Source organism: Antechinus flavipes, chromosome 4 (genome assembly GCF_016432865.1).
Source record: "Antechinus flavipes isolate AdamAnt ecotype Samford, QLD, Australia chromosome 4, AdamAnt_v2, whole genome shotgun sequence".
Taxonomy (NCBI): Eukaryota; Metazoa; Chordata; class Mammalia; order Dasyuromorphia; family Dasyuridae; genus Antechinus; species Antechinus flavipes.
In genome coordinates, this window is record NC_067401.1 from 190525131 (window position 1) to 190550629 (window position 25499).

Below are 25499 nucleotides of genomic sequence, written 5' to 3' on the forward strand. Positions count from 1 at the left end.
TGATGTTTTTGGGGACAGCTGAGAGGTGGTATTATAGCTTCAAGAGCTCGATCCCTTTCTATCTCTCTATGATTCTGTTTCTCTTTTCGTTCCCCATATTTCATTGGCCCCAACACAGTTCTATAACTATTTTAAATATTTCTCCCCCAGATTCAGCAAAAATTATGAAGCTCACCCATTACATTGCCTGTGTCTTCAAATATAACCTTCCCCCTTTGCACAACATGGGGAGGAATTAGTTTTGTTTATTTATTTTTTTGCAATGTGACTGACATCCGTCAAAATTAAAATGTTTTCCTAGATGCTTTCACCCTTCCCAAAAGGCATGTGGGAAACAAGAGATAGTAATAAATCTGCTTTCTAAAAAAAAGGAAAAAAGTGGACTGGCAGGCTTGGTAAAAAACAAAGTATATATATACATATATTTACCATGTTTAACATATATTGGATTACTTGCCATAAAAAGCTTCAATAAAAAGAAAAAAGAAACAGTATAAAGAGAGTGGTCCAACCCAAGGGCTGGACTAGGTGATTCAGTAGGGATCATATAATTTTGAGCATAGAGGCAGCAGAGATGAAAGGGCAGGGAAGAACCGCCCGGGTAAGTAGGTGAGTCAGCGAGTCTTTTTAGGGCCCTCAAATTGGCGTAGGAGAGGCTGTGCGTGAGGTGCTAGTTAGACAAATATCCATACTCCGCTCCAAGGGCCTCGAGGACTCTCAGAGCGACTGGAGACCGTAGCCCGACAAGCACTCAAGCCTGAAGAAGTGTAAGGAGCTAACCCCAGGGCAGGGGAGTCGGGGTGGGGGGAAGAGGAGGAAAACCAGACTGAGGGAGGATTTGCTTTGGTCCGCAGAGTCATTTCCACCAATCCGGCTTTACTTGTCTCCAGCCCTCCTAATGAAGGTCAGGCTGAGTGACAGTATGCGGCAGATATTGGCAGGGAAGGTAGATAGATGGATCATGGGAAATAAATAAAGGAGGCAAGGCCCTGGAGCTCCTTATCTGGAACGGAACTGGGGACTATTTTCGTTGTCCCGGGACTTCAAACTTCTTTCTCCGAGATTCCATTTTCCTAATACAGATGGTCGCTCTAACCCCTCTCGTCTTCCCCCTCTACTTCTTTTAGCAAATGGAACATTCCAATCTGCCCCGGGTCTCTTTTCCCCCATTCGATCTGACACTAGGTTGCTAGGAACGCCTCCAGGGTTGCCAGGGAAAGCCCCGGACGTGACGCAAGATTGTCGTTCAGCCCCGAACTCCCATCCCAACCTTTTCTACGCTAGGGCGCTCTCCCCGCCTCCTGCCCATCCCCCACCTCTTCCCCCCTCTTTCTCCCTTCCCCCCCACCGGGGACTCTGGAATAGGGGGGAAGTAAACAAGGGGAGAAACGAAGCTCACAGATCCAGGCAAGGGTGGGGGGAGCGAGCAGAGTGCGGATCGGAGAGCGTGGGGGGCACGCGCGACACTTGCATATATTCCCTGGGGATCCAGGCTGCTGCTGAGACTGCAAAATGGGAAAAGGGTTGGTGGGAAGTGGGTGCATAGAGCATCCTTGGTGGGGGCCTATCTGGAGGAAAATTTGGGACTTGGAACAGAAAGGCGTTGAAGGAGCCCAGAATTGAGTCGGGGCTGGGAGAAAAGTTGGTGTAGATCACAGGACATAGATTGCAAAGTACAAGGGGTGCACTAGATCTGGAACTCTGGGTAGAGTTAGGGGAGGAAGATGGAATTCAAGAAGCTTGGGTTCTTGAAGCAGAAGGATGATCTCTTTATCTCCTGTTCTATCTTGTCCTTCTTCCCAGACTGGAGCATGCTGGAGTCCTGGAGGCCCCGATTCCCCACGCTGGGAGTCGTGTTCATATTGGCCTTGCTGCCTCTCCTACTGCTCACGGCTCCGCAATCCCCCAAAGCTCCCTACAAGCCTATCATCATAGTGCATGGACTCTTTGACAGCTCTGCCACCTTTAGGCACCTGCTGCAGTACATCAACCAGGTGTGTGTATGTGTGCAGGGGGAAAGAAGGGGAAGGGAGGAAGCAAGGGAACCTTGGGTACAAGGGAACAGTACTTGGCTTCCTTTCAAACTCACTGGGGCCTTCCTGTGGGTTCTCCACGGGAGTTGATGCTGATGTGGAGAAAGACAGGGGGGAAAAAGGACACTTGGGCCCTGATCTTGGGATGAGAGAAGACTCACCTGAGAGGTACAGCAATGGGAATGTGGAGGGTTGTCTCACACTGGCTTATAAATGCCCTGATTTAGTCTGTTTCACTCCAGACCCATCCAGGGACACTGGTGACAGTGTTGGATCTCTTTGATGGGGGAGAAAGTCTTCGACCACTATGGGAACAGGTACAAGGCTTCCAGAAAGCTGTGACCCCTATCATGGAACAGTCTCCTCACGGAGTACATCTCCTCTGTTATTCCCAGGGTATGAATTTTTGTACCATATTGCTAACCCTGACCTCCTTAATTTGTGACCATTCCTCCTTCACTTCTTACCCCATCTCTTACCTCTGAACTCTGCTGCTAATCTCTGATGCCAAAGAGTGACCCTGGCATTTCATCCCATTTTGACTATTCCAGTCCCCTTCTTACTCACTATAGACTTTCTGATCAATCATTTGTGCCTTCTCTTTCTCCTCCTTCTCCTTACTCCTATACCCACTGATATATTCAACTTATATTATTTTGTCTTTGTATGTATCTGGCGAGAGTAACACCCAGCTCTGTTTCCATGCACTCCCCTTTACTCCCCAACTTCCCACATTCTTTCCTCTCTTTGGATCAATGAGATGATTGCTTCCTCCATTCCCCCACCATGCTACAGGAGGCCTCATCTGCCGGGCCCTACTCTCTGTTATGGATGAACACAATGTGGATACTTTTATCTCCCTCTCATCTCCACAAATGGGGCAGTATGGAGGTGAGTAGATACTCCTGATACCTTCATCTCTGAGGGGAAGGGAAGAGTGGGGACAGCTTCTGGATTTCCCAAGAGAACAGAAACTGGAGAGGATGCGAATCTGGATTTTCCAAGTCCTTGAAGGAGCAGGAGCTCCTTTTTCTGGGTCTCAGAGGAGCTGGGCCTTGGGAGGGCATAATCTGAGTTCCCCTTTTCTTAGCTCTCTGAAGAATATGGAAAGGATAAGTGCCTCAATTCCACCTGGCTGTGGCTTTCCCTTCCCAGACACAGACTACCTGAAATGGTTGTTCCCCACCTCCATGAGGTCTAACCTATACCGAATCTGCTATAGCCCGTGGGGCCAGGAATTCTCCATCTGTAACTACTGGCATGGTGAGAGGAGGAAAGAGAACTTAGAAAAATGGGTTAGTGGCAGTGAGTGGGAGGGTCCAACTCTTTGTTTTTCACTCTATTTTTCTGTTTGTTTTTCTTATGTATCTGTATATATTTTAAATTCTTTAAAGATCTGTAATTTCCTAAGTGTGGGTACCAATTTTCGCCAATTCAAATGGAAACCCCTCTGTGATTTAGTAGATGTTTTTAAAGAGTTTAGTGTGGCTGAAAAATTCATTAGATTATGGTCAAGCTGGTGATATTTCTCTTTAATATAGACATGAAATATATATCATAGATATACATTTGTGAACAGTTGTTCATTGTATAGAATATTTGTATACATTAATATATTTTATTATATATTGTATAAAATATTTATATATATTATTATATACAGTATATAATTTGTATGCATTATTAATATATTAATATTTTTATTATATATAGATATAAATATCTATTTCATAGCTATCTCTATTATCTTCTCTAGAATTTATAGTCAGAATTGCCTAGAGAACTGGGAAGTTAAGTGACTTGACTAGTTTACTCAGCTAATATGTGTTAAGTCAAAATTTGAACTCAGGTATTCCTGAATTCAAATGCAGATTTCTATCAAATTTTTCATCACACAAACCCACAAAACTTATTTGTAATATATACACCCACTCTGTCTGTCTCCAGATCCCCACCACCCAGACTTATACCTCAATGCCAGCAGCTTCCTGGCACTTATCAATGGAGAAAGAGATCATCCGAATGCCACTGGTAAGATACCCTGACAGTTCTCCTACTTCTTCCCTCTCCCCAGCTTGTCTCCCCACCCCTTTTATAGTTCTCTCCTCCTTTTAGGGCTTCATCCCCCTGTCTCTTCTTGATTCCTTCATTTAAACCTAACTTCTCATTTTTTCTTTCCTGGGCAGTATGGCGGAAGAACTTTCTCCGTGTGAAGCGTGTGGTTCTGATTGGGGGACCCGATGATGGTGTAATAACTCCTTGGCAGTCCAGGTTGGAGACAGTGGAAAAAAGGGGTTATGATAGACCGTGGGGTCTGGGGAGTAAAGGCTAATTGAGGGACAAGAAGCTGTCTGGTACAGCAGAAGTAAGAGGAACATGTGTCACCTAGGGAAGAAAATTCACCAGCTTTTCTTCTTTCCACTCCCAAAATCTTTTCAGTTTTTTTGGCTTCTATGATGCAAATGAAACAGTATTGGAGATGGAAGAGCAGCAGGTAAGAAGCACTTATAACTCCTATTCCCCTAATTGTCTTCTGAGAGAAACTCTGACTCTAAATTTCCCCCCAATCTGGAAGGAAATTCAGCTCTGGGACTGAAATATCTTTTCCTTCACACATCTCCCTGTCCCTTCTCTCCCCTCTCCCCCCCACCCCCGTATCTCTACCTCTCTTTCTCCTCTGTCCAAGGTTTATCTCCTGGATTCATTTGGGTTGAAAACCCTCTCTGCTCGAGGGTCCATTGTGAGGTGTCCTACACCTGGGATTCCCCACACTGCTTGGCACTCGAACCGCTCACTCTATGAAGCCTGCATTGAACCTTGGCTTTCTTGAGAGCATTCTTGGATAGCCCAAGAACTCTAAACCTGGAGATGCCAAGCCTGTCTCTTTGAAGATCCAGCAATGAGCCCTGGCTGTTCTATTACCTCCTGGCTGTTTGACTTCTACCAAGCTGCTGCTTCGATTAAAAGGGGCCTCCTAGATCTACAACCTCCCAGCTATCTGACCTTCTTCCCTCTCTCATCCCCATATCCTCTCGTTCTGGGAGGAAGGTAGAAAATTGGATTTTAATCTTTTGGCTGCTGCTGTCCCTGTACTTTGGGGATGTGAAGGGAGATCCCAGTACTTTCTTTCATAACGGGAGTTTCCTCTAAGTGACTCAGGACATTTCTAGTTTCTCTTCCTCATGTATTCCCTCAGCCTCCAGGAGGACATTTTGGAGTGGGAGATCCCCCAATGGGATGATCCCAGGGACAAATCTGTTTTTGAATTATCAGTATTGGGGTATCCATGGCTTATAAGCCTGTCTCAGGCTTGGGGTAGTCCCTACCCTCTCTCTTTGGGATCTCCCGTGGAAGCTGTTTCTCTGAAGATCCTACTCCATAAACCCCATCTTTGTGTAAAGGGGATGTTTTCTCTGTATTTATGGAAATAAAATTCCATTTGTTCAACATAAACTGGTTTATTCTCTAGTTATGGGGGTCAGTACTTCTGTTCTTAAAAAAGGTGGATAGTGGGGTGTTTGGATCCTAGAGTGGAGGCATTTGTCCTCTCAATGCCCATTCTGTTTGGGCTCTTGATTCTCCCCAGGTTTGTTCCTGTTGAGGACAGTCCTCTTCCTGTTCTAGCCCTAGGAGTGGGGGACATAGCCAAAGACACCAGAGGCCTGAGTCCAAGGAGCACTCAGTAGGCTGAGGCCTACTAGGTGGAATGTCTTTCTCTGCCACCCCCCTTCCATTCCCCATCTTCCCCTCTTCAAGATATGGAAGCTGTGGAGTGGGAGTTAAAAGAGGCATCATTTGGGCCCTTTTTTGACCTTTATGGGGTTGGGTGGGTGTGGGTGAGTTAGTACTAGACAATAAGCCTCCTTTTCCTCCAGCAAGGAATGTTGATCTAGACAAGGGGGCCCTGTCTTCTCTGAAGTAGGGGGCAGACTGACTCACAGCTTCTATGCCCCTCACAAATGCCAGAGGGTGCTAGAAACATTTCCTCCTGGGGCCCTAGCTTACCCCATTTTGGAGAGGGAGGGCATATTCTCTCTCAAACTACCTTTCCCCTTTTCCCCATATACTGGCCCACATTTATTCATTTTTATATTCCCATCTTCCTCTTATCAGGTCCATTTATATATTTTCCTCCCTCTCTAACCCTGACATTCTCTCCTGACCTCCTAATAGATCTTAGTCTCACTGATGGGAAATGGGGACTTGGGACCACTGGACCTTGCTGAAAGGAAGCTTCTGGGGTCTTAGGGATTATAAAAGATGGGGAGATACAGGTTGGAGAAAGCTCCTTTGCAAAGGTTTATTGGAGTTGAGTTTGAAAAGTATGTGAAAACTTGACCTTAAATTTCCTGGCCTGGTGCTAACATTCACAGGATCTCAGCTAGTAGCAAAGGGAATAAGGTGGAGGCGGGGAAGAGAGAGCAGAGATGGGAGGCCCTATATCTAGCCCAACCCCTTCTCTCTTAGCTTTCCTACTTGATCCTGCCTGAGACTTTTGTCTGCAGCAATTCCCAGTGGACTGAGGGAGAGAGAAAGCCCAGGTGGGAATGGATATGGGGTAGGAAGGGGGTGGGGTGGGGAGGGAAAGAAAAGGAAAAGATGTTCTGATCAAGCTGAGGGATGAATATGATTTAGAGGTGGAGGATGTTGATATCACTCAAGATTTTGGTATGGAAGAAGCATATGTAAAAGGTGTAGGTGTAAGGATGTCTGTTTGGGATATTTGTAAAATGTAATTCGGTTCCACAAACACGTGCTATTTTGTGCAAGGCACTATTTAAGATATGTGTCTGTAGAAAGATCAGAGCATTATTTCAGGAGAAGAGTGTCTGGGAGATGAGAAACATGGAAATAATGGACAAGGTAGAAGGGAAGACAAGAGTCATAGGGGAGTATATTAAATAAGAGGCATATGTATGCATGTCTCTTATGTGTCTGGGTAGCAGTGCTTTGTAAAAAGAGAAGGAATAAGGACATATGCAAGGTGTTTAGAATATGTTGGCAAGTATTAGAGGAGTATATGACTGGACACAACTGTAAAGAAAGGTGAAGATTGCTACAGGTAGTGAGTGAGGGGGTATGGCCATAGTCACCTCACATTCAGCTTGAGAGGTACACGAATGAGGGATTCCTCCTAGGGTTTTGAGAGGCTCAGAGCAGACAGGAATAAGTGAGAACACTCGTTCATTCATTAACTCCTTCTTACTCCTTTCAGGATAGCAACGTGTGACCCCTCATATACAAGTGATCATGGGGTCTGGGGTCCGGGTTTTGCTGTGCTGTCTGCTAGTGGGGTTCTCAGTCCTGCTCTTTTTTGGGGGGCAGAGGGCAAATGGGGACCGCCCATACAGGTGAGGATATTGTTTTCCTCGTTGGGGTGGGAGTTGGAGCGCCTTGGTGGAACATCCTTAAGTAACACTGAAGTCCCCTTCAGAGAAGGGGCTCTCTAAGGGCATGTCTGTTCTGAATTTCCATCCTCTCTTCTCCCTCCACTTGGGTGCAGCAAGGGAGTTTGCTCCAGGCAGACCTTGGTGGTTCCTCTAAAATACAATGAATCCTACAGCCAGCCAATATACAAACCTTATTTGACGCTGTGTGCAGGTCAGCGTATCTGCAGCACTTACAGGTGAGTTGGGGGTTCTCTAGGAAGAGTTGTGAGTTACAGGGAAGGGATGAAGTTGAGTATTTGTGTTTAGGAACTGGGAGTTAGACTACAGATTGAGTTATTGAGGAGAGCTTACGTTGGGATGAGATCTAGAATGGCCATAGGGAACCATGTTCCAGGATCTTAAGTCATTTGCTCCTTCTAGGACCACATACCGCGTGGCATGGAGGGAGGTTCAGAGGGATGTGCAGCAGTTTCATGCTATATGTTGTCAGGGTTGGAAGAAGAAGCATCCAGGGGCACTGACCTGTGAAGGTGTGTGGAAAGGAGGGGAAGATGCTTGGTGGTAGGGTTGTGAGAGCCTGCCTAGAAGATGGAAGGGAGCTCATACCATATCCTGACCCCATTCTCTTCTCCCATCCCCAGCCATTTGTCCTAAACCCTGTCAGAATGGAGGGATTTGCATTCAGCCTGACCAGTGTGAATGCACCCCAGGCTGGGGAGGGAAGCACTGTCACATGGGTGAGTATTAGGCTATTTAGTTCTGTTCTTTAACTTCCTGCTCTGGGTAATCTAGACTATGGCACCTCTGGGCTTCTTTCTCTTCCTTTAGATGTAGATGAATGCAGCACTGGAATCATTCTTTGCTCTCATAGCTGTTCCAACACCCTGGGCAGCTTCACTTGCAGCTGCCCAAAAGGTCTAGCTCTAGGGACCAATGGAAGGACTTGCGAGGAGGTCCCCTCTGAACCACTTCCCAGTCCCAGTATCCTTAGTTTGACAGGTAAGTGGAACCCTCTTCACAACATTGCTCCCTTATTAATGATCATGTGAAGGACCTACAAGTTCCTAACTAAAGAGTCCTGATATTTATATGATCATAGATTTAGAGCTGGAAAGGATCTGAGGCTCATCTAGCTCTATCTCATTTTACAGATGAATAGACTCATGTTTAATGTCAAATATGGCATTTGAATCCAGATTTTTCCCCTGGTTCCAAGTCTGACTTCCAAGTCCCTCTATGACATTTTCCCTTTTGCAGTTCTTGCTGTCCTTTATCTTAATTGTTTTTGCATGTCTTACATACTCTCCCTTTTGACTGAGTTCTCTTTAGTATAGTGCTCTTAAAGTTTGCTGAACTATATTCTCCAGTTCGGGAGGCGAAGAAAGAAAAGCATTCCCTGAGGCTGAAGGTTGGAGAATTACGTGGGCGGCTGGAAGTCTTGGAGCAGGTGAGACTCTGGGGGTCAAACTACTAGCCCACTTAAGACTCTGGGGGTCAAACTACTAACAGGTAAATTCAGAGACAAGGCTATAGGAGTCAAAGGAGCCCTCCAGTGGGCAAAGGCGTTTCAGCAGCACCTTTGGCATCTTCCTGCCCCCACAGTGGGCTGGGCAGGTGAGTGCCTGGGTTCGAGCTGTGCTGCCAGTGTCTCCTGAAGCAATCCGGCCTGAGCAGGTGGCTGAACTGTGGGGGAGAGGAGACCGCATAGACTCGCTTAGCGATCAAGTGCTGCTTCTGGAGGAGAAACTGGGCGCCTGTGAGTCTGCTGTTCCATTACCTTCTTTCCATTAACCAGTAAACTTCCTATGTACTCCCCAAACATACCTGTATACACTTAACCTTATCCCCATACATAATCATATCAGTTCTTTATGCCCCCTTTGACCAACAGTCATACTTCTCAACTTTTCCTGCATTCTTACCTGTTAGCAACTGTTCTCTTGGATTTTCCCTCTATTTTCTCCTCCATAAAGTAATGGACTAATTCTTGGAGGAAGGGGTGGTATTATTCCTGCTCTCACCTTTCCAACACTGAGGCTGAAATTAGCTCTAAGAGTCTTTGCCAGTCTCCACATATTTCCCTTCTTCCTCCCTCTCCCCACTTCCCCCCATGTATGTCTCTTAATAGGTTCTTGTGAGGACAACAGCCTGGGTCCAGGTCTCAACCATGGCACATAAAAGCCCTTTTGGACAGCAACACTTTCTGTTTTCAGTGCCTACCCTTCACCTTCTCTGCCCAGGGAAATTATTGCTAAAGGAATTAAAACAGCTGCAAATCTGGACAGAAAATGTCATCTGCATGCAGAAACAGAACTAAGGAGATTGAATGTAAATCAATACATGCTATGTTCACTTCTTTTTTCTTTATCTTTCCCATGGTTTTCCCCTTGTGCTCTGATCTTTCTCTCCCAATAATTCAAAAAGCAATATGTATTAAAAATAAATTTACTATTAAAAAAACAAACTACAGAGCTAATTTCCTAAGGATATTGTTGGAAAAAAAAGGATCATTTGTACAAAAATGTCTATTGAAGGATTTTTTTTTTTTGTCAAAAGCTCATATGTAACTTGTGTCTAGTAGTTGAGGATAGCTGAATGTATTATAACAAATTGTAATATTACTGTAGCATAAAAATGATTTTTTAAAAAAGCTGCCTAAGGGAGAGGCAAAAATATTCTTTTACTGCAGCCCCGCCCCCTTTTAGCATAAGATGGGTTTGGACCACAGAGATCTTTCCCCCAACAAGATACAACACACGGAGTCCTTCCATCTCCCTTTATTCTCCATATTTCGCTATTAATCCAGATAATAAAAACCATCGGAGCCAAGCAAACTCTTGGACTGCCTCTTTCATCCCCTCCAGTCCCACCCTCTTGAGGTAGGAGAGGAGAGTATTTGGAAAGGAGGAAAGGGCAGTCCTGGTACCCGTGATAGGGGAGATTACTGGAATACGGAGGCCTTGGGAGGAAAAGCAGAACCAGTTGGGAGAAATGTCAGGGAGTCCCCTCACCTCCCCAGATCACACTGGCCTGGGGTGGGGGAAAGAGTAGGACCATCAAATGGTCCTTCTTTCCCCACCCACCCTCTCATTAATGCTCATCAGGTTGGGGAAAGGGCATCAGCAGGACTGAGTTCCCCCAAAACAAGAATGGGGCTTCTCTTTTCCCCTCCCACCCAAATGGGGATGTGCTACTTAAGGCTGGGATCCTCTTCTAGGCTGGGAATGGCTGCTAGGCAAGGAAGCCTAGATTTGGCTGGGATTCTCCTCTACCCCTTTTTATAATCAGCCTCGAGCCTTTCCCTTTGGACTTTTAACACTGAGAGCTTTTGGCTGCCAATCTGGACAATGGGAGGTGGGGGAAGGGCAGCTCCTCAGCAGCAAAGGAAAGAAAAATAAATTAAAACCTACTCCAGCTCCCTCTAATCAGCTTTCAGCTCTTCCTACCAAACGTCCTAGAGTAAGAAATTAATGCAGCACCTGTAACTCCACCCTTCCCAAAGGTCTGGGCCTAAGGCCTAAGGACTGTGTTGGAAAAGGACTGGGTTGGGCTGGTCTCCTGCTTCTCCAGGGGAATTTTTAAGAGTGTACTATCTCTGGAGTGTGCCACCCACAAGTCGAAAGGGAGGAGGAGAAGGAAAAGGAAGAGAAGAAGGGAAAGAACAAGGAATTCTTTGTGTCAGTGGAAAATGAGTATCGCCGGCAAAATGGACTGTACCAAGAAAAAGGGGAAGGTACAAGTCCCTAGGAAAGAGGACTCCACAAAAATTCATTGGGGTAAGGGGTGCAAAGAGGAGCTCTCGTCTGGGGTCTTCCTCGAGTCTGCGCCCCCGAGTTGGATAAGTCCATTTGCATCCAGAGAGTTGGGAAGGGGGTAGAAGAGAAAGAACAGAGCACTTCCATAGAGGCGGATGAGTACACAAATCATGGGTGGGGAGAAGAGGGATCTTCCACTATGGGGTGGGAATGGTCCATGCCTAATGGAACATACCACTCAGGAGACAGAGAGGGGAGCAGAATGTTCCACAAATAAGATGAGAGGGAGTGTGTAGTCGGGAAAATCCAGAAAGGGATTGGGAAGAAAGAGGAAAAAGGGTGGAAGAAAAGCGCTTTGTCCATGTCCACTTCGGAAGCTGAAGATTCGGAGTAGAGAATTATGGGAGGAGTGGCTTGGCTGTACCATAAAGGAGAAATGGGATGGGGGAAGTGAAGAGGGAGTCAGGCCCAGTCCAGGGACCATTAGGCTTGGGGAGGGAACGTGGAGGAGTGGTAGGAGGAAGGCTCAAGGGCCAGCCTCACCAGCCCCACCAGGTTTCTTTAGATAGTCACCCCCTCCCCGGCCATCAGTAGAGATCTCCCGAAAAACTGTGAGCATGGAGTGACGGATTCTGTCAGCGAGGTCCGGCACGTTGTCTGGAGTCAGCCCTTCTGTGGCTACAGGGGGAAGCACCCGTACCTGACATGTTCCTGGGGATGGGAAAACACAAGCTATCATTCCAGGTCTTTCTTCAATTTTTCATCTCCCTTTATACTCTTAAAAAAAGCCTTTGCTCAAGCCTCATTGGCAAACTTACACATTCTTGCCTGCAGACAGTAAATTTATCCTTTCTGCCCCTATGCCCCTTCTATTTTCTCCTCTCTACCTCCAATATCTAAAACATTCAAAGAACCACTGAATGTCAAAGCTGGAAGGGACCATTTAGAAAATCAAGTCCAATGCCAGAGGAAATGAGGAGGGAAAGGAAGTGATTTAAGTTAGTGGGATCACTGGAACTAGAACCTGTTCCTGACAGTTTAGTCCAATTATTCTTTCTGCTAGATGGAATCTGTAGTATACCAGTTATCAATTCATCCAATAACCACAAAGGTGCCTCCAGTTACAAATATGGAGGTATGTTTCAGAAGCATTGTGGTTTAGTAAAGAGAGCATGGGACTTCAGTTTTACTGGCTATGAGTATGGGCAATTCACCTCTGTACAGCAGTTTCCTAATCTGTTGAATGAGGATAATAATAATTCATTACCTACAAGGTTGAAGAAAGCAACTGAAACTTTATAAAATGCTACACTCTCACTGTTATTCTGGAGCTGTTTCCTCCTCTACAAATTGATTCTTCACCAGATAGACACACCTCTACAAACAGAGAGGAGGTTACCTGAATGGGTCATCTAAAGGGGCTGGTGAAGAATCTCATAGAGAAATAGAAGCAGAGGGAAGAAAGTGGAGAAGGGAGGAGCAAAGATATGATGCCTGCCCCAGGAGAAAGAAAACATTCAGAATGGTTCAAAATATTCTTCAAAAAAGGAAAAAAAAAAAGCATGACTTCTAATGACTGTTAAGGTCATGCAAGTAAGTTAGTACAGGGCCATTATTAGAACCCAGGTTTCTAGTCTCTTATGCAAGTACTCTTCCTTTCAAGACCCAGCTCAATCTCTGAAACCTTTCCTGATTCACTCTAGCCCAAAGTGATCCATACTTTCTGCATTCTGTAAACATCAACACCTTTCTTACTATCTTGTATCTATTAGCTATTTTCTCATATGTTTTAAACCCTGGTTTCCTACTAGAGTATAAGTTCTTTGAAGGACATCTTTATGTCCACCACAGCATTTGGAATAATGATTTACATACATAGTAGCTATTCTATATTTGTTGAGTCTGATTTCCAGGGACTTGACTAAGTAATTCAGCTCTGATGTTCTATGGTTCTATGACTAAATAATTTCCTGGCTTCTCAAAGACTCATATTTCACTCTCCCTCCCACAATCCCACTGGCCACTCTACCCTCTCCCTACCAAATCTTCATGATCAACACCTGGGTCTTCTCACCTGAGGTGAAGCGCCGTTCTTTCTTGCAGTAGAAGTCTTTATAGGAGGACATGACAATGGGAATAATAGGGACCTGCAGGAGGGGTAAGGATAAAATCAGAGGACAGCCTCCTTCTTCAGCCCTCCTCCCCTGGTAGTCCCTTTATCCGATCAACTCCTGATGAGCTTCTCCCCTTGCTCATTAGCCCACAGAGAGTAAAGGGGTCTGGAGTTGGCTGGAAATTGGCAGGAGAAAGGTAATCTGTCAGTGGTCAAATGGGGAAACTGAATTCTGACCTGGGCCTGAACAGCAAGGTGGAAGGCGCCACGTTTGAAGGGAAGCATAGAGCCATTGTGGTTCCTGGTACCCTCAGGGAAAACCCAAACTCGGACCTAGGGAAGAAACTGGATCAGAGATAAGAAGAGACAGAGAACAAGCCAGAGATACAGCCAGTGTAATATAGAATGGAGAAGTTAGTGTCAAAAAACAGATGTAACTCCGGGATATTAGAGGTGCTTCTGTGTGGCTATTTTTTCCCCTTTTCCCAATGGATTTTTTTTTCCTCTTTTGGGTAACTCACGTTCTGGCTGAGCAGAGTTTGCGCAGCTTCAGCCATGACACTGATTGCGTCCCCAGTCCGTTTCCGGTCAATGAAGATGACTCCAGCCAACCAGCACGCTAGCCCTGCTGGCCCAGCCCATAGCAGTTCCCGCTTGGCAATGGGTACACAACGACCTGGGAGCACCTCCATCATTCCTAGGGCAGGGAAGTGGTAGTCATTGGAGCCAGTGAATATAATACTCACTCTCAGTGTCAAGAGCAGAAAATAGGTTGTGGGACAGTAAGAAAAGTGCTTTTACTTGATGGGAAGAGTAATGGAATGACAGGAAAGTGACACCCAAAGGGTGTCAAGGATATTTTAGAAGGGAAAGAAGTAATTTGGAGGGAGATTTACCTCCCAGGGAAGGTTCTCTAAAGGGAGATCAGACACCAGGTGGAGAGGGGTAGGAGAAGGAAGGAAGAAGAAGGAAGAGAAGTTCCTAATATAAATGGGGAGGAAATTCTCAGGGAGAAAACAGTAGGGAAAGGGGAAGCAGTACTTTCTAATATGAGAGGCTCTAGGAACATTTCCTATTGGGAACCAATGTATCTGGGGTGTGGGATAATGAATATCTCTAGGGTAGAAAGCTCCTTGGAGATAAGAGTTTTAAAACCTAGAGGGAGAAGAGGGTACTCTGGGAAGAAATTTTCCTATGGTTGTGAGAAAGGACTATCTTACCTAGTAGGTCAAGGGAGCTTTGGTGGTTGGAGACAACAACATAGGGCTGGGAGGGGGGGAAGTGATGGGCCCCTCGAACCTCCAGCCGGATCCCATACAGGTACTTGATGTGCAGCAGCATTAGTCGAAGGATCCTATGGGGATAGGCCCAGGATACCACAGTTGAGTGTTTGTCAGAAAAGATCACATAGTTTTTCCACTTATTTCCCCAGTATTCCTCTAACCCACCCTCATCTTCTTGCATCTATCTTTTTCTCCATTTTAATTTTCCCTTCTCTTTTTCTTTTCTTTTTTGCCTTATGTGTGTGATCTTTTTCCCCTGGGTCTTTCTATATCTTCCCCACTCTGTAATCCCTTGTGCCTGGTACCTCTAGTAATCCATTTCCCCCCACCCTGTTTTCATTTCCCATTCCTTGGGTTTCTCTCTCACTTCATGTTCTCCACGTTTCGTCCTCGAAGAGCACACACAGGAATGGCCAGCACTGCCAGGAAAAGGATCCAGCCGTTGTAGAAGGCCATTTTGCAGAAGTACTTGGCACTGGTGCTGTAACCCCAGAGTACAGGCACCAGCAGCAAAAGTAGCAATAGAAAGAACAGCAGCATTGTCCATGGCCCTGGCCACAGCTCCATGCTGGCCACCTGTAAGGAGCAGTGGGGAGGGAGGAGATAGATAGTGGGCCTGGAGCACTAGAAGGGAGATGTTGGGGGGAGTGGCCAACAGGGACCAGAGCAGAGAAACAATAAGACAAAAGTACAGTTGGGAGAGTAAGAATTTAGAGGGTCAGATTGGAGGGGGTGGAGGGGATGAGGGGCAAAGTCATGGTAGAGACAAGGGCCTTCCATTTCCAGATTCCCACCCAGCCAATCCACTTCTGAAAGATAGTAAGGACATAAGAATTGAGAAATCCTTCCTGGTTCCAACATAAACAAAAAGACACATATAAATGTACACACAAAGAGATATTTAAAAAAAAAAAAAAAGACGTACACAAAACACCCATCAGAATTGAAAGCAAGATAGTCATACCTATGAACAGCCTGATAGACACATATACATATATAAATACACTAAAACATATATATGGAAAAAGACAAATATAGATATATAGGGATAGGGACTAGATCTACGATTTCTTCACTCCCAAGTGAGGAAATTCCCTTTACCAATCTAGATCAGCACTTTCAATACAATTCATAGTTTATCCAGGGTCAAACAGCTATATGTATTGGATGCAGAATGTGAACCCAAGTCTTCGTGACTACACAGCCACGTTGTCTCTCTCAGAGGCAGAGAGAGCTAAATACATCCAAAGAATCCCAATTTCACCCAAACTTTTCCCTTAGTCCCCGCTAAAAATACAGAAAAATCTAAGGACAAAAGACAGATACAGATTGAACCCAGGAACAGAGAGCTGTGCTCCTCTTTTCCTCTGTTCCCCACCCAATATACAACCTCTCCAGGTATTAGAGGAAACATGATCAGGATTACATAGGTGACAAGTTAAGAATCCCACAGAACTGTAAAGAATCCATAGTATGTGAAATAAGAGGTGGGGTGTATATGTGTCTAAGATCACACTACCTGCCTCAGGAGGAAGAAACGGATCAGGAGAAAAAGAAGACAATGTGACATGAGGAAAAAGAAGACAATGTGACGTCTCCCTCAGTAGTGGACACAATTTATCTTCCTTCTCCTCCCCCCATTAAGGGAAGGCAGTGGCTGACTTGAGTGTCAAAGGTAAAAGAGAGATCAATCCCATTGGCCAAGTGTGATAACATCACAAGGAAGAAACATGTGACAAACACATACACATTTTCAAGTGGCCTGGCAGAGAAGACATAACTGAACAGGGACAAAGACACTCATTGTACATCACCTATGCCTCTTTCTCTTTCCTGAGGATGATAATAACACTAAGCACACACTATATATTAGCTTAATTGAGTCAAGAATGACAGTAGGAAACACATAACAGACACTTAACAGGTGAGCACAAATGGAGAGGATAAGGGTCCTCATGTGGGGAAGGGGCAACCAGATCAGAGAATAAGTAGGCCTTGGGAATGAAGAAATGGTGATGGCAGAAGTCAACCTCCATGTGTAACAATCCTCTGAACACATATACACACACATACATATATGTACCAGGTGAAGAAGACAAGAATGAAGACATGCTCACGCTGTTGATAACAATAACACCAGGTATTTAATACAGTGTAGTCCCAAAGACACTGTTTCTGACATGGAACATGATGTACTCTAAGCACATGCACTACATGACAAAAGTATAACATGCTTTATAAAGAACACAGAAATCATGAGGATGTCATAACTACTGGAGAGGGAATGGGAAAGTGCACAGGGAAAATTCAATAATATGAAGAGGCAGAATGGTGGTAACATAATGGAGGAATGAATATAACAAATGTAAATCATATGGAGATAACATTCAATGTAGTACAGAAACATAAAGAGTACTAATAAAATGCCTGGGGTGAAAATAACATGCCAAATCATTAAACATGCAAATGATGAAAGCAGTGGAATAAATGTTTAACATTAATAAAAACATGGACAGATGGGAGTGACATACTCATACACATGCCATATAAGTACACACTGATAAATTATAGTAGTAGTATAGATAACACGTCATGCAGAAATGTGGGTCAAGTCAAATACATGCAAGGACATATGAACATGAGATGGGTTTTGTGTCTGGAGATCCATTACTCTGTACATGGGCCATGTACACAATTCCCTCAGGAATAAATATCTAAGAATATCCAGAGGATATCCAACCATAGAAGATTGCCAGATGTGTTACATAAACATATTGTTTACAAAACATTACAGGAAAGAAATGGTGAAATGGATGTTATCATATGACCAGAAATGCTATATAACATAACATAAGATATACATGCTCAAGCAATGCTAGAACTTCCTTAGAAAACTAAATGCAGCAAAAGGGGTTAATACAACATAAAGATATGTGTTAAAAATAAATTAAATAACGGACTCAGACACCTGATTGTCCTATAGGGCAATAATCACAGGTACAACTTGTGAAATGAAACAAAATATGCCATGGGCACAATGTGTATGTGTGTGTGTATGTGCATACATGTATATATATATAAAAACTATGTGAAGATAACTACCTTGGTAGTGAAAGTCATGGGCAGAGCATATGAACATAAACACACAACTAATATGTAATGGAAAGATCTGAGAAGGTAGGCAATATATTTGAATTTGAATATATAGATGTGTAAGGTATTTAAATATGCTCCAAATGGATATGATACACGGGACAGGTCATATTACATTATGTGATTGGACAAGTATGAACTTAGGAAAACAAAAGCATTATAGCCATCCTTCCTAAGGGGGAATGGATATAACATCCAGCTAATATGAGCACATCTGCCATAACCATGGATCATATGGGAGCACATTCAACCATATACAGGCCACTATCTGAAGCATGCACACTCAGTGAAGAAAAGGAAACAAGACACGTGTGTCAGGAAGGGCCTAACATGCACATAGGAATGTAGAGACCTTAAGTTCTGTGCATGGGAACAGAGGGGTGTCCTGGTATGATCCTGGCAACCAATATTCTCTTGGAGGAGGAGTCAGGAATGTAGTTTATAATCTACACTCCTTCCAAGGGACACAAGGGACCGAAAGAGCAACTGGGGGGAAGGGTGTAGGGAATTCCACAGTCCCCTCACCAAGCACACTTCATTCCCACCCCATCACTATCCCATAATCAGGCCAACCCTCCACTCACCAGGCCCTCCTCCATCCCTTTTCTTTTCTGTCTGGATCCTCTCCATCTTTCTCAGCCACTCCTCTCCCAAGTCTATCTTGCACTCTTTCCCCAGACCCCATTCTCCACCTCCATGACCTCCCAGCTCCCTCCTCCCCCGACCCATCTCTCATCCCCCTCCCCAGCTCCATCCCTCCCCCACCTCAGTGGGGTAGGGGGCCTAGGGGGCTGGCCCCCTCCCCAGCCAGGCTGCGGCAGCGGTGGTGGCGGCTGTGTCTCTGTCTCTGATGGGGAGTCGGTGCCAAGGGGCCCTCAGGGTTTAGGGGTATCCTAGCCCCGGCTGGTGGAGGGGCTGTGGGAGTGGGGGGCCGGACCCATAGTGGTGAGAATGGTGGGAGGGAGGGTGTTCCCCCGGCTCTCTCCCTCCCTCCCTTACTGCTGTCTCTCCCTCGGAGGGCTGGGGCGCCGATGCTGCTGCTGTCCCCCCCCCCCCTCCCAACGCCTGCTTGTTTCCGGGGCTGGCCAGGAAGTGGGGGGCGGTGACAGGCGGGCTATCTTGCCAATAGCCTGGACAGGGACCCAAGCATTCCCTCCCTCCAGCTTTTGGCCCTCCCTGCCTCTTCTTTTTTCTGCTAGCTCCTCCTGCTGAGGATTTTGGTTATTCCTTCCAGCTGTCTCTCTTTCATAATCCTTTCTTCCCCCTGTCTCTGGTTCCGATCTTTCCTGGCTTTCCCTGCTCGTTTATCCCTTCCTCCATTTCTGTCAGCTTTCTCTGCTCTGTCCATTAGGATAACTTTCCTCTTTCTTCCAGCTTCTCATTACTCATCCTTTTTCATCAGCTGCTTTTCCTCAACTCTATCTCAGCCTCTCCCATCCTTATCTCTCTTGTCTCTCCTAATCTTTCGATCCCTGTCCTATGGCTATCCTCTTCTTTCTGTCCTCCCATTATCTTTATGGTTTCTCAGAACACTAGCCCCATCCTCCCCTTTTTTCATCTTGCCCTCTTTCTGATCTTCCTACCCTCAAGGCCCCCCTCCTCCTTTTCTTAATTCCCCAATTCCTTTTTCTCTTCTCCCAACCCCCTTTCTGCACCTTCCTTTGGGGTCTCTCTTCTTCAGCCAGATTGGGAACTGTTCCCTCACCTCAAAGATGGAATTGCGTATATTTTTCCACCATTGAAATCAGGTCTTTGTTATTCACTTCTTTCTGGGAGTATGGGCAGACCATTCACCTTGAAGATGAAATAGGGAGCAGACTCTAACCCCTAAAGGTTGTCATCCCCAGTTTCTAATACTTGTTTTCTGGCAGCCCAACTGCATCTGTAGCCCTGGCTTCCCACACTTCTTTTACCCTCCTTGATACTCCTCTACTTACTTAGCTTTATTCCTTTCACACAACTCTTCTTTCTATCTCTTTCTAAACAAAACAAAACAAAACATTTTCTCATTACCATCTTCCCTTCTTTTCCTTGCTGTCTTGCTAGGCCCTATTTTCTCTCTCTCCAATAAAAGCCCTACCTTCAACTAACCAACTCCATCAACTTGGGAATAGCCCTCTTTTGCTTTCCCTTTACTTTCCAGCTCCCCCAGATGTTGGGGTTCTTCTGGGTTCTTCCCCCTTTAGATGTCTTGGTTTCTCTCTGAGGGCCCCTGTCTGGTTTGTCTCCTCCCTCCCATAGAACCATAGAACACAGAATGTCCGAGCTGGAGACCTTGGAGACCACCTATCCTCATTTTACAAAGGCCCAAAGAAACTGATGCCTAAGGAGACAAGCTTCTCCTCTCTCCCTCTCCTCTCCAGATTCCTCCCTCTCTACCGTTCCCACAATTAACCTAAGTCTCTCAATGGCCAGGCCTCCAAGCAGGGGAGAGGCTGGAGGTGGGATGGATGGAAGAGGGGGTGTGTGTGTGTGAAAGGGTGGGCTATTACCAGGTTGCTGTGTTTGGGCCCCAGAGGAGGGAGACTCACTGCCTAGGCCTGGCTGCCTACACCAAGCACTTGAGCCACGCTGAGCTGTAGCGGGTAGAGTAGGGGCACCCTGCCCTGGAAGAAGACCCCAGTTCTGCTTGGTGTGTCACAGGGAGGAAGGGGCGGTTCTAAATCTATCTCTGCAGATCATGGCAGAAACATTACAGTATCAGAACTGGAAAGGACCTCGGAGATCATCCAAAGCATGATGGAAACAAGAATGTCCAGCTCCACTTTGCAAAGATGACGAAAACATTAGGATCTGGCGGAAAGCCAGTGACTCCCGAGGTCACCCAAAAAGTCAGAGGTTGAGTCAAAATTTGAACCCAGGTACTCTAACTACAAATTCAGCACTCTTTTTCCACTGCACCACTCGAGCTGAACTAGATTTAAAATCGTTTCTGCTCTGTGCGTCATCGAAGAAAGGAATCTGGAGAGTTCCGCTCCGTGCGTAGGCCAAGATTAAGGGGGATGGAGTGCGTGTGCACTCTTAGGTATGGGGGTGGGGCGGGAAGAGTTTTATAAAGCAAGCGATGGATCTGTGACGTCAAGAAGATGGGGCCAATTGCCATTCTCCGGGCAACATCAATGTAAAAAGCGCCGGACGTACTCAGATTCGGTTCCTGACGTCACCGAAACGGCTGAAGCCATTTTGAACTCGGTGACTAGCATAATTCTTTTCGCTTCCAATCCTGGCTAATCTGCGAGCTCTATAGGTAGCCAATCAAATTTGAGAGTTTGGTGGAAGTGGCGAACAGAGAAGGAATTTAAGGCTGGGGTGGTGGCCAAACCAAGACCAATTGCAATCCAGTCGTTATAGCAACGAGAAAGACGGAGAGGAAAGGGTGGGTCCAAGGAAGGAAAACTTCCTCCGGATAGGCCCACTCTATCTCTCACATGAATGTTTGCGACCATTTCCTAGCCAACCGGCTGCTTCGGAATTTACGCGCTCATAGTCCAATAGGATCTCTGGATTGTGAATGAACTGAAGGAAGGACGGGGGCGGGAATTGGCTGGATAATTAATAGCTAGAATCTGTGTCCTGGAGCCAATTGAGCACGACACATAGCAATGGGGGACGAGTGGTGATGCTGATATAGTGGGCTCTTCTTTGCTGCGGACAATAGGGTCTGCCAGAACATTTTACGGCTTATCCTATGACGCAGCATCTTGACTGTCGACTGCTTCGTCCAATAATCACTCTTTAAGGGCGGGGCAATATGTGCCTCTCCCTCCCCAGACTGGCGACCAATCCTTTCTTTCCGAACGCGATGTGACTGGTGGGCAGGATCACCAATGGAGGCTCGAAGACCTTGACGGATGACCAATGGGCAAGAGCAGGGGGGCGGGCTTTTCGGACCTTCTGGGTTTGTATATGTGTTTAGTGGGGGAAGACCTGTGTTGCGCGGGCAACAGTTGAGGGGCCATGGCAGCGGCCAGGAAGGAGGACGGGGGCTCCGAAGGGCCAAACCGAGACCGGGGAGGGGCAGGTGCGGCCTTCGAGTGTAACATCTGTCTGGAGACAGCGCGGGAGGCGGTGGTCAGTATGTGCGGCCACCTGTACTGGTGAGAGCCCCGGGACACCCCCCACACACACCTTCCCCCCTTCCCCCCCACTCTACTCCCACCATACCAACGAGAACCTGGGACATATACCTTTACTAGTAAAATAGTGAGGGCTTTAGAACATCCCTCTATCCCATTACCCCCACCCACACTCACTCTCTCTCTCTCTCCTCGAGAGAGTTCTGGGACACATTATCCTGAGCTCCACAAATTATCCCTTCCCTAATATACAATCACTCTGGGACAGAGCTACATTCATACCTATTTCTAGAAAGCCCCAAGAGACAGACCTCTACTTACTACACCCCTCTAGTTAAATGACATAAGACTGCAGCACATCTACAACCCACATCCTTGGTACTGATGGGAGAGCTCGAGGAGACCCGCGGATAGGTTCTTGTATTGGTACTGGTGAGAACCTCAGGATGTTCCCACTGGATATTCTCCCTGTACTGTCAGCAGCCCCAAGATACCCACAACTCTTAGTGTATGAGAGTGGTAAGAATCCCTTGAAAACACACACACACCCCCCTCCTTGGGCTAGTGGGTGATATTGGTGTGTGTGTGTGTGTGCAATACATTTATGTAAGCCATTTTAAGAGATATACCCTATTCTTAACTGCATTCCTCTCTCTATGTCTTGACAGCCTTAGGAAGAACACACACGTACACATTTCCCAGGTTCTTGCAACATTCACATAGACGTGTCTTCATGACAGCTTTGGATAAATCCGCATACACATACTTGTACTGCTGAGAGCTTGGGCTCACATGTCTGTGCTGTTGACAGCCAGGGGATATAGACATACATATACCACTCCAGTGGGGGGAATTTAGAAAAGACGGCACGCCTGTGCACCCAGGATGCACATCCAACTTATATTTATAATAGCTTAAATAGTTATTAAATATCTACTGTATGCAGAGCAACAGATACAGAAGTTTAGATCAGCTATGGTACCTGACTTCATGGAGCTTCCAGGGGCATATAACATGTATATAAGTAATATATGAATGGATGCACAAAGTAGTATATGATAGGTGCCTGAGAGGTTCAAAACAAAGTGCTGTGTGAATGTGTTATTGCTGGAAGATGTCAGTAAGGGAAGAGTGGTATTGGGTTTTTAAAAATAAGCAGTCATCCTGATAGTTAAACTTGGAGTTCAACTATATGGAGTTGTGATAGCTAGTAATCTAATTTGGAAAGTAGAGTACATAGAGGGGAAATATGAAATTAAATTGGAAAGGTAAGTTGTTTCCAACGTAGAGATGCTTGAATTCCACGCAGAGGTTTTAGGGAATTTTGATCAAAGTGACTTGACCAATGTTTAAAGAAAATTGGCCTGAGAATAAATGAAAGTAGTTAGGAAGGGAACCTTTATTGATGGTAGTAGTAGAAATAAAAAGGAGAATATTGATGAAAGAAAAGTAGACGTGAAAGTTAATAGAACTTGCCAACTGATTGGATGTGAGAAGTTAATAAAAGGAAAGTGTGAAAAGCAATATTGGTTTTGAATATGGGAGTCTGTAAGAATGATGTTTATTGCTATCGACAGAAATAATTAAGTCAACAGGGAGAACAGGTTTGGAGGGAATGATAGGATTTTAGGATTTATACCTGAAAGGAACTTTGGAAATCATTTAGTTTAGCCTCATTTTCTTAATAAGGATATAGATTGATCTAAGTCAAATGTTTTGCCCAGAGTTAAACAAAAAACAGGCCAGCACAAATTCAAACTTGATTCCTTTGACTTCGAATATAACAATCATTCTGCTATATAAATGAACTTAGATTTACTAAATTGTTGAACTGGAAAATTTGGTCTGATAGACAGGTGCACCTCATTTATGTATCTGTTGATTCAGTTAAGGAAGAGATGTCATAGCTGGTAATAAGAGATTGTGCTAAAGGAGATAGAAGAGGGTTAAGAACAGAACTTACCTTGAAGGGCTGAGAAGAAGAGCCAGCCAAGGAGACAAGGCATTATCAGAGATGGAGGAAAACTAAGGGGAATGTGGCATCTCTGAAGTCAAGAGAGGAGATAGATATCTTGAAGGAGGGATTATTCAGTGTAACTGAGGTTATTGCATTTTTTAAAAATATCACTTTAAGAGATCAGTTTGATGTGATGTGATTATAATTCAGATTGTGAAGGGTTGGTGCTAAGGAAGTGACACAAAGGATTGTATTGGTAGGGGAGACAGGGCATTTGGGGTAATATGAATTCATTTTGATGTGAAAACAGACATATTGAAAAAGATTGAGAGGTAAAGGAATAATAATGAGTGGTGAGGGAAATGGGGCTGGGAAGCAGTTGGGGCCTGGGGCCTCTGTGTATCTTCTATCTGCAGCTGTTCTGACCTCTGATCTCTCCTCCCACCAAGCTGGCCTTGTCTCCACCAGGTGAGTAGTGGAGTGGATGGAGAGGAAAGGGAAGTGGGAGATGGGTGCTGAGGAATGGAGAGGCCTGGGGAGTAGAAAACCCAACCTATTTACTGTATATTACACTTCTTTCCTCAGTGGCTGGAGACTCGACCTGAAAGACAAGAATGCCCTGTGTGTAAGGCTGGAATAAGCCGGGAGAAAGTTGTCCCACTCTATGGGAGAGGAAGCCAGAAACAACAGGATCCTAGGTGAGAGGGAGTAAATGAGGGTAGAATCAGGCTCTGGGGATAACTTTTAAGTCTTGAGAAAAGGTAGGTGATGGCTTCCTCGTGTAATCTTTATCTTCAACAGATTGAAAACACCGCCACGTCCACAGGGCCAGAGGCCTGCCCCTGAAAGCAGAGGGGTGAGTCTTGCTTTTTCCCATCATGACTTTGTATCCCAAAAATTCCTCTTTCATCACTTATCTTATATCTACCATGTCTTCATCTTAACAGGGATTCCATTCGTATGGGGATGCTGGAGGCTTCCACCTTTCTTTTGGTGTGGGTGCCTTTCCTTTTGGTTTTTTCACAACTGTCTTCAATGCCCATGAGCCTTTCTACCGGGGTCCAGGTAAGAGCCTTCTCCCTTTTTCCTCAGGATGAGAGTCTTCTAGCTCATTCCTTGGGACAAGGGACTCTTTTCTGCAACTCTTTGATTTCTCTTATAGGTGTGGACCTGGGACCCGGCCGTCCAGGCTCCGGCTGGCAGGATTCCCTCTTCCTCCTCCTTGCCATATTCTTCTTTTTTTGGCTGCTCAGTGTCTGAGCTGCCCCCTCTTAGGGGCCTCCCCCAACTAGAGGGAGAATCAGTATTGGGGGGCCCCAAAACTTTTTTTTTAGGTATCTGCTCTCTGCTGGCTGAGGACAGACACAGCCTCCCCCAATCCCATCCCTCTAAGTGAGGGAGAGGGAATCAACTGAGTACTGACTGGGAGAGCCAGAGAACCCTTTCCTCTCTAGTTGCTAAGTTGAGATGCAACTTTACTCCCAACTTGAGGGGTAAGGGAGTGAGAAATGGGTAAGGGGACTGTCTACTTCTCTACTTCTTCCCAAGTTCTCTTATTTGGGATGAAGAGGAAGTGTTCTTTATTCTCCCAATTTTTGATTTAATTTAATTTTCCCCTCTATGCCTAGGATGGGTTCTGTCTCCCTACCTTCATCCCCATCCTCACTCCATAATTTGTAAGGAATTCAATAAAAAAAATTGAAAATATGTCTGTGGGAGCTTCCCAACCCTCCTCCATT

At 45.5% G+C, this 25499-nt stretch overlaps 4 protein-coding genes across 9 annotated transcripts; 3 read left to right on the forward strand and 1 right to left on the reverse strand.

The window, feature by feature from the left end:
- The first annotated feature begins 634 nt into the window (after nucleotides 1–634).
- Nucleotides 635–5486, forward strand: PPT2 (palmitoyl-protein thioesterase 2). 5 transcript variants are annotated; one of them, XM_051996333.1, is made up of 9 exons: nucleotides 635–767; nucleotides 1804–1994; nucleotides 2276–2429; nucleotides 2829–2924; nucleotides 3189–3296; nucleotides 3981–4064; nucleotides 4220–4304; nucleotides 4473–4527; nucleotides 4720–5486. In XM_051996333.1, the coding sequence occupies exons 2-9, from the start codon at nucleotides 1812–1814 to the stop codon at nucleotides 4861–4863; spliced, it is 909 nt and encodes a 302-aa protein (XP_051852293.1). In that variant the 5' UTR covers nucleotides 635–767; nucleotides 1804–1811; the 3' UTR covers nucleotides 4864–5486. The 5 variants fall into 5 exon arrangements, with proteins under 5 accessions (XP_051852293.1, XP_051852296.1, XP_051852295.1 ...); XM_051996332.1 differs by lacking the exon at nucleotides 635–767 and adding an exon at nucleotides 1225–1407; XM_051996334.1 differs by lacking the exon at nucleotides 635–767 and adding an exon at nucleotides 1459–1523.
- A 76-nt stretch (nucleotides 5487–5562) lies between these two features.
- Nucleotides 5563–9888, forward strand: EGFL8 (EGF like domain multiple 8). Its single transcript, XM_051996337.1, has 9 exons — nucleotides 5563–6574; nucleotides 7249–7384; nucleotides 7537–7659; nucleotides 7844–7953; nucleotides 8065–8160; nucleotides 8252–8422; nucleotides 8791–8870; nucleotides 9026–9179; nucleotides 9552–9888. The coding sequence occupies exons 2-9, from the start codon at nucleotides 7284–7286 to the stop codon at nucleotides 9599–9601; spliced, it is 885 nt and encodes a 294-aa protein (XP_051852297.1). The 5' UTR covers nucleotides 5563–6574; nucleotides 7249–7283; the 3' UTR covers nucleotides 9602–9888.
- A 296-nt stretch (nucleotides 9889–10184) lies between these two features.
- On the reverse strand, nucleotides 10185–19924 carry AGPAT1 (1-acylglycerol-3-phosphate O-acyltransferase 1). Of its 2 annotated transcripts, none has more exons than XM_051996339.1 (7): nucleotides 19808–19924; nucleotides 14942–15150; nucleotides 14512–14645; nucleotides 13813–13988; nucleotides 13529–13624; nucleotides 13253–13325; nucleotides 10185–11889 (listed from the first exon to the last, which is right to left on the reverse strand). In XM_051996339.1, the coding sequence occupies exons 2-7, from the start codon at nucleotides 15139–15141 to the stop codon at nucleotides 11705–11707; spliced, it is 864 nt and encodes a 287-aa protein (XP_051852299.1). In that variant the 5' UTR covers nucleotides 15142–15150; nucleotides 19808–19924; the 3' UTR covers nucleotides 10185–11704. The 2 variants fall into 2 exon arrangements, with proteins under 2 accessions (XP_051852299.1, XP_051852298.1); XM_051996338.1 differs by lacking the exon at nucleotides 19808–19924 and adding an exon at nucleotides 18493–18799.
- Nucleotides 19925–21234: 1310 nt separating this feature from the next.
- Nucleotides 21235–25467, forward strand: RNF5 (ring finger protein 5). The gene is made up of 6 exons (XM_051996341.1): nucleotides 21235–21824; nucleotides 24210–24228; nucleotides 24346–24458; nucleotides 24562–24616; nucleotides 24708–24825; nucleotides 24923–25467. The coding sequence occupies exons 1-6, from the start codon at nucleotides 21685–21687 to the stop codon at nucleotides 25018–25020; spliced, it is 543 nt and encodes a 180-aa protein (XP_051852301.1). The 5' UTR covers nucleotides 21235–21684; the 3' UTR covers nucleotides 25021–25467.
- The last annotated feature ends 32 nt before the right edge of the window (nucleotides 25468–25499 follow it).

What these genes read in the sequence shown, in the direction of transcription:
- AGPAT1 (XM_051996339.1), bottom strand. Translation starts at nt 15,141, where the DNA reads ATGGAGCTGTGGCCAGGGCCATGGACAATGCTGCTGTTCTTTCTATTG. An exon ending in CGAAACGTGGAGAACATGAA is followed by an intron (nt 14,646 to 14,941) that starts GTGAGAGAGAAA and finishes CTATCCCCATAG; the next exon opens with GATCCTTCGACTAATGCTGC. An exon ending in ACCTTGCTGTTCAGGCCCAG is followed by an intron (nt 13,326 to 13,528) that starts GTCAGAATTCAG and finishes CCCCTCCTGCAG; the next exon opens with GTCCCTATTATTCCCATTGT.
- PPT2 (XM_051996333.1), top strand. Translation starts at nt 1,812, where the DNA reads ATGCTGGAGTCCTGGAGGCCCCGATTCCCCACGCTGGGAGTCGTGTTC. An exon ending in CATCTGTAACTACTGGCATG is followed by an intron (nt 3,297 to 3,980) that starts GTGAGAGGAGGA and finishes GTCTGTCTCCAG; the next exon opens with ATCCCCACCACCCAGACTTA. An exon ending in ATAACTCCTTGGCAGTCCAG is followed by an intron (nt 4,305 to 4,472) that starts GTTGGAGACAGT and finishes AAATCTTTTCAG; the next exon opens with TTTTTTTGGCTTCTATGATG.
- EGFL8 (XM_051996337.1), top strand. Translation starts at nt 7,284, where the DNA reads ATGGGGTCTGGGGTCCGGGTTTTGCTGTGCTGTCTGCTAGTGGGGTTC. An exon ending in AGGGGCACTGACCTGTGAAG is followed by an intron (nt 7,954 to 8,064) that starts GTGTGTGGAAAG and finishes TCCCATCCCCAG; the next exon opens with CCATTTGTCCTAAACCCTGT. An exon ending in GGCTGGAAGTCTTGGAGCAG is followed by an intron (nt 8,871 to 9,025) that starts GTGAGACTCTGG and finishes CTGCCCCCACAG; the next exon opens with TGGGCTGGGCAGGTGAGTGC.
- RNF5 (XM_051996341.1), top strand. Translation starts at nt 21,685, where the DNA reads ATGGCAGCGGCCAGGAAGGAGGACGGGGGCTCCGAAGGGCCAAACCGA. An exon ending in CAGAAACAACAGGATCCTAG is followed by an intron (nt 24,459 to 24,561) that starts GTGAGAGGGAGT and finishes TATCTTCAACAG; the next exon opens with ATTGAAAACACCGCCACGTC. An exon ending in GCCTTTCTACCGGGGTCCAG is followed by an intron (nt 24,826 to 24,922) that starts GTAAGAGCCTTC and finishes TTTCTCTTATAG; the next exon opens with GTGTGGACCTGGGACCCGGC.